At 35.3% G+C, this 12,797-nt stretch overlaps 1 protein-coding gene across 1 annotated transcript in view; it reads right to left on the minus strand.

Annotated features, from left to right (window-relative positions):
- LOC108135409 (scoloptoxin SSD43) overlaps positions 1–11,913 on the minus strand; it is a 31,140-nt gene extending 19,227 nt beyond the window's left edge. The window contains exon 1 of the mRNA XM_017256106.2: positions 11,720–11,913. Within this exon, the coding sequence (XP_017111595.2) occupies positions 11,720–11,913 (194 nt within the window). The remainder of the gene's footprint in view (positions 1–11,719) is intronic.
- Between the last annotated feature and the right edge of the window lie 884 nt (positions 11,914–12,797).

A 12,797-nucleotide genomic window follows, 5' to 3' on the forward strand; every position in this document is an offset into this window, starting at 1 on the left:
CAAATTGTCGTCATCAAGAGTGACCCAAACGAGCGGCGACGTCACCCACTGCCTTGCCCCTAAATGGGGGCGTTCAACCACGCCCACACGGCCAACGACTTTGGATTTTGATTGTTGATTACCTTGGCTCAAACCAGCAGTAGCATCTGTATCCGCATTCGCATCCGCATCCTCAATCGCATCCGCATTCGGATCTGCATCTGCTGCAGAGCAAATTGCATTAGGCAAACAATTGATTCGGCTCCCGTTGGGAAAATCGGTTGGTTAACAAATTTTTAATGCATACATTTAGGGGCAGTCGATGGACCCGAGTCGGCCACATTGGATTCATTGGATTCATTGGCTTAACGAAGTTACCTCCATTCATCCCCAGTCCTTTGCCTTTGGCCTGCATCGGCTTGCCATCAGTCTTGCATAATCCGACGAACGGAATGAAATTTAATTATAATTGCTGTGGAGCGCAGATGGCAAAGTGAGCAAAAGTTTTATTTATTTACCCTTGAAAGAGTACTAGTGGGATGAAAAAGAAATGTCTCAATTACAATTGCAGTCGAACTATGACAAATCGAATTTTAATTATCTTGAAGGTGAGCGACAACAGTTTTAGCAACTTCATTTTATACAAATTTCTTCACAAGAGACACAACAACGAGTTTTAATAAAATTCTATATGATTCAAAACTAAACATTTATGTTAAGACCATTTTGACCGTCTGTCTTCTCATATGAATTTATTAAACTAAATTGTTTTTTCTTTTGGCTTCAATGGCATAAAAAGTGTTAACCAATTACCAAACAAAAATTTTGTTGTTGCTTACTCTTTCATTAAATAACTTTAAAGTAAGTGTTTGGCATTTATAATTCCCAACTTGAAACAGTCATTAAAAAGTTAAGATTTCACAGAATTTCTGTAGACAGTTTTACCATTCTTCCATTTTCAAAAGTCTGGGGGTGAACTTGCTAATTAATTTATAAGCAGTACTAATTTTAAAGTGACAATGGTAAGTTTACAGTATTCGCTTACTGTACTCAAAATACATAAAAATTATATATATTAAGTGAATTAATGTTGAAAATGTATTATTAATTATAGTTACATACGGGTGAATTTTTTGATTTTACCAATAAATGTTGTTTTTGTGTATTTCTAACCATTTATTTTTAATGGCAGCATTTTAGTGTTTATGTCAAAGGTTTATATCAAAAAAGAACCACAAACTTGTCAAAGAAATCAGATTGTGCAGAGAGACCTTTAGTATGGGGCTTCTATCGTTTGCTACCACCTTCATTTTACCTTTGTTGTGACTTGATAATGCTTTTATTCGATGAAATCAACTGACACTGCTGTTGACTTGAATAATTTACTGAAATTCCAGACCAAGGCATTGCAGCTAAGAACTCCAAGTGAAAGCTACATAGAATCAGAGCCGGACCGATGGGCGTTGACCCCGGTGCGTGTCCCTCGAAATAAACCGAACCCCGCCCCAAAGATACCGCCCGGAAAAGCCCATCGTGCCGTGACTAGAACAGCCCGAAAAACGCTTTTCGCCTCGCTTTGTTCTAATTGAAAACGAAAATGTAATTAGTTCGCCTACAAGCGACATTGTCGGAGGTGGCGCTTCAAACGAAAAACGCACGCGAATCTCGCAAAGTTTGTTTAAAAATTACCAAGGCAGCCAAATGGGACTCTCAAGCCGAGTCTGTGGCAACAATTAGCAGCAAACAGCTCAAGGAATCGGCACGGCAGCTTATTAGAAAGACGACTCCGACTCAGACTCTTACGGTTCCTGTCCTCCAGATTCCGGCGAGTATTCTTTATGCATATGGCGGCAAACATTTGCCCGCCCGAGTCGCGAAGCCAACAAAGCAAAAAGGCGGCGAGCCCGGTTAAGAAACCACGGGCCCAATATGCCAGCCATTAACATGCTTTTGCCTACACTGAAACAAAGTTAAAGGTTAAGCTTTAAAATAATTCAAAATAAGTATTAGCTTAGTGCATAGTAAATAAAATTGGAACGACTCATTTTTAATTGAAATGAACACCTAATCAAGTGTTTATACCCGTTTCTTGTACAGTAATATGTTGTATTCGTTGAAACCCTGAAAAGTATTTTGGAAACTTTAAGAACTGGAATTAATATTAAAGTTTTTAGGCCTACAAATTTCTTAGGCACCCACAATTTTGTAGTAAAAAAATGTTTTAATCGCTCAATTAATTTATTCATTTAACATCCTACGAAATTAATTTTAAAATCAAAAGTTAAATTTAGAAGTTATTTAGTAACTGAAGCTCTAAGAAATAACACGGTCAGTTTGGCCATTTTCCAAACAATTGCTGAAAACGGAGGCATATTTAAATTTAATGGAAATTTTGTTTGTGTGCAAAATATAATCTGATTAGCTTTCATAAATTTGCGAATCTAGACTATGTTATTTAACCTCTTAACACGTACCAGCTAAATAATAATAATAATGATTAAATGTTAGTTAAGATGTCAATATACAATTCATAAATGAAATTAATTTGAATCGGAGCTGGCATTCAAAACACTTTTTAAAGCTGTAAGCTATGAATCAAAAGACTCAAAATAAAACTCTTTTTCCAGTGCATCCTAACCTTTTTTTTGTGCATGTGGCGGGTATCTGGGAGGATTTGGGTGGCCAAGTAGCCGAGAAACTGAGGGACTGGGGGGACTGGGGAACTGTGGCGCAGCTTAGGCCTCCAAGAAAGCCGAGGACACAAAGGCAGGATCATGTTTAAAGAAGCTGCCAACAAGATACCGAAAAACAATTGCCAAGTGGTAAGTGGGAGCTCTAAAGTGTCGCGCTTTTGACACGGGAGAAGTTTGTCAGCTCGTTTGCCGCACCCGAAATTGTGTGAGTTGAAATAACGCTGCTGGGTTTAATCACAATTAAATTGCAGAGGAGGAAATGGTGTCTGCATCAAAATGAAAATGCGCCTACTCATTAAAAGCAAAACAGCGACGACTTTGTGGTTGACTTAATTGACAGAGTACTTCATTTTACAAACAGCACAATATGTGTATATTTTGATTAAGTGATTACAAAAGTAGCATCAACTATGTAGTTCACAAAACATTCAAGTATCAAATAACCAAAATAACCCAAAATAACCCAAAATAACCCAGGAAAGTTTTCCAACCACTTGAACAACGTTTCAAGCGGTGTGCCAAGTATTCGAATAATAACACATATTGTGAAGCGCAATGCATACGCCATTACGTAAACATCTGTTTTAAAGTTGTATTGTTTAATGTTTGCTGAAGTAAGTTGGAGAAAACAATGAATAGATAATCTTTCGATTTTTAATTTTGTAATAAAAATGCCACAATTGGTTTGCTAAATTGGAAGCCTTGAAATATTAATTGGGTTCGGTAAGTTAAACATAAAATATACAGTTAGTAAATTTCTGTTTTTCCTACAAAAAATCTTAGGTGCAACATTTTTAAATAAAAAGCAATGTTGTTTGTCAGAAAAAAATAAAAGTAATTAAGCATATATAAGCGGCGTAAAAAATTTTTTGCAAGCAAAATATTTTTTTTTTAAATGATACCAATTGATTTGACAATATTTAAAACGTAAAATTTTATTATATTTTGATTTATTTTTTGTGATGTTAGAATAATAAACAAAGTTAAGACTTAAATTGAGACTGATTGGGACTGTCAGGGCCATCGACTATATATGACTACAAAATATACGTCTTTAGTATGTTTTTATTTTATATATTTGGTTATTGTTCAATTTCCAATAGTTTTGTTTTGTTTGGGATATGGCTGGATTTCATTTTAGTATGTTTCCAATGCTGACTGGTGTATGGTTTAATTTTCATGTTGTTATTTTTCATACTTAGATAGAAAATAATAAATAGCCAATAGATCAAAAAACGCAGTGTTTCCCGTGAGCGGAAGTTGGAGTTTTTGACTTTTATTTTGATCGAATTGAATTGTGCCAAAGTCGCAGTCGAGCGGACAGGATTCAGTTTTGATCTAGAATCTGTTGGGCGCTTAGGCAGTAGACCATGTGGAGAGGGCAAGTGACCATAATTGGTCAGCAGGCGGCAGAATCGCATTGCACATCGACTTAGCCGCTCTTTCGGGGGTCAGTTGAAACGGCTGAATGCATATTGCATATGGCACGTTGCACATTGCGCATTGCACACTGCACACTGCACACTGCACTTTGCACATTGCACGTTACACATTGAATGTTGCATGTTGCACGGAAGCGATGGCAATTAGCAGGAATATCAATTGGCGGATAGGGTCCAACTCTGTTCGCTTCACTGTGCGGCTCCTGGCCTGAAATGAAAAACGTGTATCTTCTTCACAGGTGGGAAAGGTACTATTTTTAGCTAAACTGGTTTTCACACTTCTTGCTAAATGATCTAATTTTAAAATGCAAACGCTATTCGTTCTTGGAAAATTTCTAACAAGTAGTTTCTTATAAGTAGAGGTAAAACTTACTTTACTTTCCAAAAATACATGTAATATTTAGCGCTCAACCCTTTGGCAAAAGCGAAATTAAATTTTTAAATAGAAAGCCCAAATAAATAGTAATTATAAAAGGCTGTACCAAAGCTTAAGAGCTGATTTTTTTTTAATTTGTGTGCTTTGCCTGCATATAATTGCAAAATCACCAATCATAAAACTTGAATAGTTCCTATATAATTCGGCTTGTATTTAAATGACTAAAGAGAGATATAACGAAATGGTATATTTAAATTGTTCTTGTTAATTCAAAATTCTGACTAAATGCCTTCTATTGAAAATGAATGAAATTATATTTAAACTCAACTTAAGCTTAGGAGTATTCAGATACCTGCACGTAGGTACTCGTAGGTATTTCTATGTTAACCAGGTACAAAAAAATGAAACTTCCTCGTACGCTGTTAAAACGAGATATTTTTAAATACCTATTTATATATATGCTTTTTAATTGTTTTTGAGTTAGGTCATATTGGTTTTGAAATTGTATACTATAGTATACATATATATATATATATATTATAATATTACAACTATCATTCACATTCCATATATTTTTAAATTTATGAACAGCTTTAATCTATAATAAAATATTACTATTTCCATGTTTCTATTGACAAATTTTTTCTAGGCACTCGAGACAACCTGAACTCTCTCCATTCCCATTCTTATCTTGCTGCATTTATTTTGAAATCGAAACAACGCAACGCGTCCATTATTATTTTATAGAAATGGGAAGAGGTTCTACCAATTCGGAGAACTGTGTCCCAACAACTTTATGTCTTGACCGATCCGTTCAGTTCCGTTTCGAACCAAACCGAACCGTTGCGATTCCTGAGTCCTTGCCACTTGACTGTGCGCCCATGGCGTTCATAGCCGAATGGGGCGTGGCATGTCCTGGTCAGCGCCGTTGACCGCAGAACGCGCCGCTGCGTAAATGTTACAGCAATGAGCGGTTTTCCAGTTGAGTGAATTAATCTGCGCTCACACGCCCCCGAATCCGGCCCCCTTTAGAATCGCATAAACATATGCATGTGCGGCATGCAATGCCGATAAAGTCGCGTTGCACAGTGCGAAAAGCGGGGTGAGTCGATTTAATTTGTGTTTTAACCATTTGATTGAGTGAAAATATTTTACATTTCTTTGACATAACTTAATTTATTTAAAATAAGTTTTAAAATAGTATCTAAGAAAAATAAAAATAAAAATTGAAAACTAATTTAAATAATTCCTTTCATCTTTGGTTCACAAAGCATATATTCAAATTGAACTATAGGCTTTTCTTCAGTGTCTGCATATTCAAATATAAAAAATTTGTGCAATTAAAACTTGTTTACTTTAAAGCTTAGAAGATTTTAATTCAAAATAATCGGTTTTGTTTACTTTTTTGCTGAGGTCAGTTTGCGTAAAATGCAGGAATCGGTAAAAAAATTATTACAACGATGCGTTCGTAACCCAGCAACAAATTAAAATAAACAACAATCAAGGTGATATAAGTCTTCTATCATTGGCAAAAACAAGCACAGTTTCTTAATACGGCTGAAACAACTTTGGTTTGCGAGTAAAAACATCAGTTGATGAAGTTTACCCAACAAACGGTTGATTCAATTATTCGTTGAAGCCCAAGAACATTTTTAGTTTGCAATTTGAATATTGAAACTAAATTAAATGTTTTGCGTACTTAGGTAAACAATTTTTATGGCATCCCGTAATCATTGTGTTTCATAGGTTTCCTGCAGTGCACAGATTTTTCGCAAACTCACACAGCAACTCCAACACACAGGTGAGACCAATTATCATGTTTCAATTTGCATTTGTAAGCACTGCTGTTGAGTTCAGGATTCGCTTGCAGCCGCTGAGCCTATTGCCGCTGATGACGTTCGCTGCTCTCACCTGCTTTTTGGGCATTTGGCATTTATTGCAAATGGCCGACACCGTTCCCTGCCACCCCACTTCCGCCCCCATGCCCCCTGCCACCGCCCCTGGACATATACACCGAAAATGGCGTCATTTCCGCACCTGACGCATTTTACAAATCAACGCAAATTTCTCAAAAACGTTTGTGGGCCGATTCCACACACCCAAATAAGTAAACAGCCAAACAAAAAATAGATTAAGGATAATCGGTTAGAGATCATCGACTGTGTGATACCTTGGAATTCCTTACAATTTGTGTTATATTTTATTGAATCAGTGGTCATTTTTTAAATTAATCATTAATTGTTTTAAATTTACTTGTACTCAACTTTATTTTATGCCCTCATTATTTGAATTTTGTTTTAAATTTAAATTTCATCGACTGTAATTTTTGTTATATTTCATTAAATCAGTGGACACTTGTTAAATTGGTCTCATGTTGGATGTTGTTTTAAATTAATTTGTACTCAACTTTATTTTATTTTATAATTTTTTTAATTGTTAAAAATTGAAATCAAAATGTCAGTTTTATGGTTAGATTAAATTATTAATAATTATTAAAATAAATAATTAATTAGCCGATACAAATTTTGAACAGCTTTGTTTGTTTTTTTTTTATTTTGTTATAAATTTGAACGACTTGATATTCAAGCTAACATAATTGTTCAATAATGGTTACTGACACTCACAAATTTTTTTATAAAAATGAGGTAAGTAAATAAGTTTATTAAAGTTATTTTCAATTTTCATAAAAAAGTTTTTCTTCTCTATATATTTTGGTATTCCTTAACAATCTCAAGGTCTTAAAGACCAGTCTCGAATCTCAGATACCATATACACCACGAAACGCCTTGAGTACCGGGTACATAAAAAAAGTAGAAGAATTGTATGTATATTTTGTGATTTGCTGTTGTTGTCCGGGTATTATTGTTGCTATTGCTGCTGTTCGTTTAGCATTTTGCCCGTGCTGTTTGTTTGCCATTGTTGGTCGTTGTTGATGTTCTTGCTGTTGTTGCTGTTGTTGGTGTGGGCGGTAGTGGTGGTGCTGGCTCTGCCATTGTGGTTTGTTATTGGCCGTTGATAAAATCATCAATAAATTAAAAATGAAACTAGGCGTTGCCTGCCCCCTGTCCGCCGTCCCAGCGCCACGCCCCCTGTCACTCACTCGACCATAACATCCGTTGGCAGTTAAATGCCAGGACTTTGGCGGCGTCTGTGGCCGGCGCCTGTGTGTATGCAATGGTATTTTTATTTCTATTTGCACCACACTCTTCTCGGCAAAACGGGCACTAACTCGCCGCGGGTCATGTCGAATAAATAGCTGCAGGAATTTCCGAGATTTCTGCGAGTGAACCATGCACTAATGTGACCGATGCGACCATTGCAATGGTCCGAGGGCATTGCCACTTGGGCCATGCTGGTCGTCTACCAAACAAATAATTCTTTTGGGCTAGCTAATAACGCGCAACGAACCCAGCATAGCCTTGAAATCAATAACCAAAAAAACAATAATCATCGTAAAAAAAGGTACTATTTTTTATTTGGGTTTATTTTTCACATATTTCTTTTTAATTTTCGAATTGTTTTGTGCTTTAACTAATAATCTCTAATAATATTTTTCCACTTAACTTATTTATAAAATAATGAATTTTACACTCTTTGATTTTAGAAAAACAATGTGGACGATAGGTGACCCAAAACTGCACTTTGAAATTAACTCAAATTTAAAAATCAACATCAAAATGCATAAATGGCGTATTTCTTTAAAAGCATATATTTTTAATGTCTACTTTTATTGCCAATAAAGTTGTTGACCTGATTATTATGTGAGGTATTTTCAAGAAAGCGTTAGGTTCAGAGAGGTAAAAATGCTTTTTTAGAGCCGATAGCTTCAAAAATTGGATTCCTCCAACAGCTGATGGTTTAGTTATTAAAGGACTTTAAAGGTTTTATTTTAATACTTTTTTGACCAATGCATATTTGTAATACAATTTTGTATTTATTCTTACTTGACCAGTTGGACTGCGATTTTAAATGTTCATAAATGTTAAGATTCAAATTGCATTTAATTTGTTAATTTATTTTTGATGCTTTGTATTTTGATACTTCCAACCGGATTTTGATTTCAAAGTGGTGTTAAATATAGTGCTTGTAAGTTATATTTACGTTTGCTTTTTTTTTTAATTTGTGATGGTTTCAAGTAACACAACTGTATGCTAGAAACAAAGATAATGTTGAGAATGTCTGCGTTCTAAAGATTAAGAGCTGTTGACCGATTTTAGATTCGAAACGTGAACTGCCAGTGTATTTTACTTTCGTTCCTGTCACCGTTCGACTTCACTCAACGACCATATTCCATAATTCTTTGTTTGCTACCAAATTCCCGCGTGCTTTCACGTATACGTGTACCTGATGCCCCGGTTTTGTCTGATGCCTGCTGCCTGCTGTCTGTTGTGTGTTGCAACCCGGTGGCAGCAACAATAACAGTGGGCCAGGGGGGGAACCACAATGGACAGTTTTGCATAACGCATTAGAGATGCATTCAAATAGGCAGGCAACATCGCGTATACGCCGCGTGGTTGTCGACAAGCGTTCAATGGTTTTTCTAGTATACTTTCCGGGTGGCGAGGTGGTGAAATGCTGCTGCTTTTGGCACGTAATAATAATGGACGCATCAGACAATGCAAAATTTGTCAAATTTTGATTATTTTTTAATAAGAAGTGGAAGGGAACAGCAATATTAATTGCATTGATAGTGAAGACGACACTGACGCTGATGAATGCAGTGTTGGCGAACGATTGTTCCAGAGGTCATTGTTGTCCCGCATTGTGCCCCAAATGGACTGAATAGAATCGGCTGCTAACACTATATGCTTATATTCCCCAAAGTACTCTGGTGATGGATATTCATTGTAATGGCCTTTGCTGCTGCTGCTGTTTAACAATTGTGCACTTCATTCTCATTTGTCTTCTCTTAATTAACTTGTGGCCTAAGTCCTTTTGTTGGTTTTGGCATACTGCACTTGTGTTGTTCGAACTGCTTAAGCCGATGATCTTGGTCTGGTTTTCGATTTTCTATGTTAATAGCACTTTATCAGCCAGTGTTATTGGCAGAATTCAATTGTTTAAAACATTACCTAATCTGATTTCAATTATTCGTACCTTAGTTGCATTGTTTGCTCTGCTGCCTTATTATTAAAAATAACAAAACGTTGCTTGATTATTTGATTGCTTTAAAACAAATTTTTATATGGGGTAATCAATATTTTGTAAATATATTTTATTTGTATTAAGCAGTACACAAATTAATTATGACTTCATAGTTTAAGTCGTCATATGATAGCCCTTGCCTTTTGCATACAAATTAATTTGGGCACTGCATTGAATTTATTAACTTAAGAATTCGGAAAAAAATCTTATGAGGGCTCATCAAAGATTTGTAAGTAGTATATTTAAAAATATTGACTCTTCAAAGTTACATTATTTAACTTAATTTTATAGTAAGTAATTTTTTAAACGTGCAAAACAATGTATGTGTTGGTATTTACATAAAATTATTTGGCCATACGGGTTGAAAAAGACAGTGTGCACTGCCATAGCCTGCAAAATTTAATTTTTTTATAAATAACCAAAAAGTCAGTATCATTTTCCGAGTCATTGTTTTGCATAACTAGACAAACTATGTTATATCTGTATTCGCACTCACAAAATAATTATTTTGCCATTTAGTTTAGAAATGGAGTTAAACTGCAACAGGTTAATTATCGACAAAATGTCAGTATCACTTTTCGTGTAATTTTTGTGTGCTTTAGGATTCGCTGATTTTCCGCTAATATGCATTTCAGTTGGGAACTCAATCTGTAATTACTAAGCAAAAAAAAAAAATGTTACATATTTATCACTTTTCATACTGCCCTTTAAACTCTTATATTGTTATTGAGACTTGCTTTAAATTTGTACAAATGTTTTCTTCTCCCATAACATTGCTTGTGTTAGAAATATATTTCCTTCTATTAAAACCAATTGTATACATTTCTCAATATATTATTTTTAGTAAGTGTAAACAACTAGCAAGTTGCAGACAGAATTTTTATTCGTTTTAAATCTTAAACTGATGCAATATTTATTACGCATTCGCCTCGTTGGCAGCTGTGCTCTAGTATATATGCTCGCTTTATTCGTGATAATGATAGCCCTTGCATTGAGTGTTTTTTGCATAGAAAATCGTTTGGACAATGCATAGAAATCTTGGCCTACTTTGCACATTCAATGCTGCCGTTGCTGCTGCTGCTGCTGCTTTCTGTTTAATCAAACCCAAAACGCAATTAAATGTGCGCATCGTCACGTCGTCCAGTTGCCACTTGGGAGGCAATCCAAGACAATGGACGCCCGCCCGAAAATGTAGCACTAATGAGGCACATGCCACACGCACAGCCACCCACCCATCGCCTTTCTGCGCCACCCACCACCCACCACCCACCGCGAAGAAGTTGCGCTCTGCAGTCGCGCAATTGTCAACAGCAAAACAATATACAAATAAATTGTATTTTATTTCACTTAAGTTGAAAGGCAGCTTCGCAAGGAGCCACGCGCTGCTCCGTCTTTTGGTAGATACACTGAGGAAAAGAAAGTAAAACAACCTGATCAAAATTTGCTTCTGCACATTCATGATTATAAGAGAGCAGCCCTTTATATTATATAATATTGATGCTTTGAAGGCTATTTTTATTTAATTTGAACATCCCGAATAAACTTAAAACTGATTGGCTATAATAAACAGTCAACATTCCATACAAGTAGGATGTATAAGCTTTTTATAACTTGAAAATTTGTACTTAAAAATGTATGATTTACAGATAAATAAGCACTTATACATTGATAAAGCGTATTAACTGTAAAAAAAAACTTGAGCTTGTTCTTCCATTTTCTTCATATGCTAACGAAGATTATCATTTGCTATTTTTTATTATACTTTAAAAAGTGTGTTTATTTATTTTTTATTATTTTCGATTTTTAATTTGTAGTTTATGTAAATGATCCTTCTATGGAATTCTCGTAATATAATTTGTGTAATGTTATTTGGTAAGGATTATTTTTGTAAGTTTAAAAATATTTATCACCCTTAGCAGGAAGTTTTAAGTAAAAGTGTTTTAGTGTAAACACATTTTAGATTGCTCGAAAACTCTTTATATTTTATCGCTCAAAATATTATGCAAATTAAGAGCAGGCTGAATGCATTGGAATGGCGATGAAATGAAATTTTGGAACGTTTGGTTCCGTGTACAAGAAAATACCGACAGTGAGACGAAACGAAGATGTTGCAGATGCGGGACTTGGGACGTTTAGATGGTGAATCGGGGGCAGCGAACGAGGGCGAGGATTCAAAAAGGACCCTCAGGAGGAGACAGAAGGCGTTCAGGTGAACGTCGGCACCGACAATGCCGCGTTTTCGTCTCCTGCTTGGTCTTCGCCCTCGACGTAGTTGCATTTCGTGGCTGTTGCACTAAAACAAAGGAGGCGCCCAGGATAATGGCGGCAGGAGCCGTGCTCGGCGGATGAGCAACAACCAGCAACAGAACAAAAGCCTCTCCCCAGCAAGAGGTAGCAAAAGGCAGAGGCGGCGATCCTGGGATACATTTAACCGACAGGTTGAGTCGATTTCATTGATTACTTAACGCTATACTGTTACTGGTCATTTCTAGTTTATTGATAAAGCCAATTACATTACTTTGGTTTGCTTTTTTTTAATTAAGGCATTACATTATTTTGGTTGGGTTTTTGTAAACTTCTGTATTTTCCAGTTGAAAAAATGACATATTTTCGACTTAAACGAACATCTCTTTAAGAAGATTACCGTAAGATTTCAAGTTAAAACACTCTTTTAGTTAATTTGGAGGAACGTTGGATCCGTCAGTGGATTTGAATTCATTTTATTCCAGTTACAAAAGTTTTATTGCATATACAATTTTAACAAAAAAATCATGATTGGTCCTAAAAAGTTGTTATACAATATGTTGTTCAAAATCAGAAATCCTATTTCGTGCGACAGAGTATGTCTTAAGAATAAAATAAATATGGTAGCTGAAAGTTCATGTTTTTTTCCACAACATTACTACCGCCATCGAATATGAATGTTTCTTTTACACCAAAAAATAACAACTTAAGTAAACAAAAACTTTTGTTTTTTAAAATGTAATATCTTTATTTAATATAAACTTGTGTAAAGAAAGTGTTAAGACTCTTGCGTCATTTCTCTTCATTAACATCTTTTACAGTTGTAAAGTAAAAAAGTTTAAGTAATTATGTTTCATACCAGGTGCAACTAAAATGTAAATTAATTTAGTTTTAAAAGATTTCAATTAGCCAAAAGCT

The sequence above is a fragment of the Drosophila elegans genome, unplaced genomic scaffold (assembly GCF_018152505.1).
Source record: "Drosophila elegans isolate 14027-0461.03 unplaced genomic scaffold, ASM1815250v1 contig_149, whole genome shotgun sequence".
NCBI lineage: Eukaryota > Metazoa > Arthropoda > Insecta > Diptera > Drosophilidae > Drosophila > Drosophila elegans.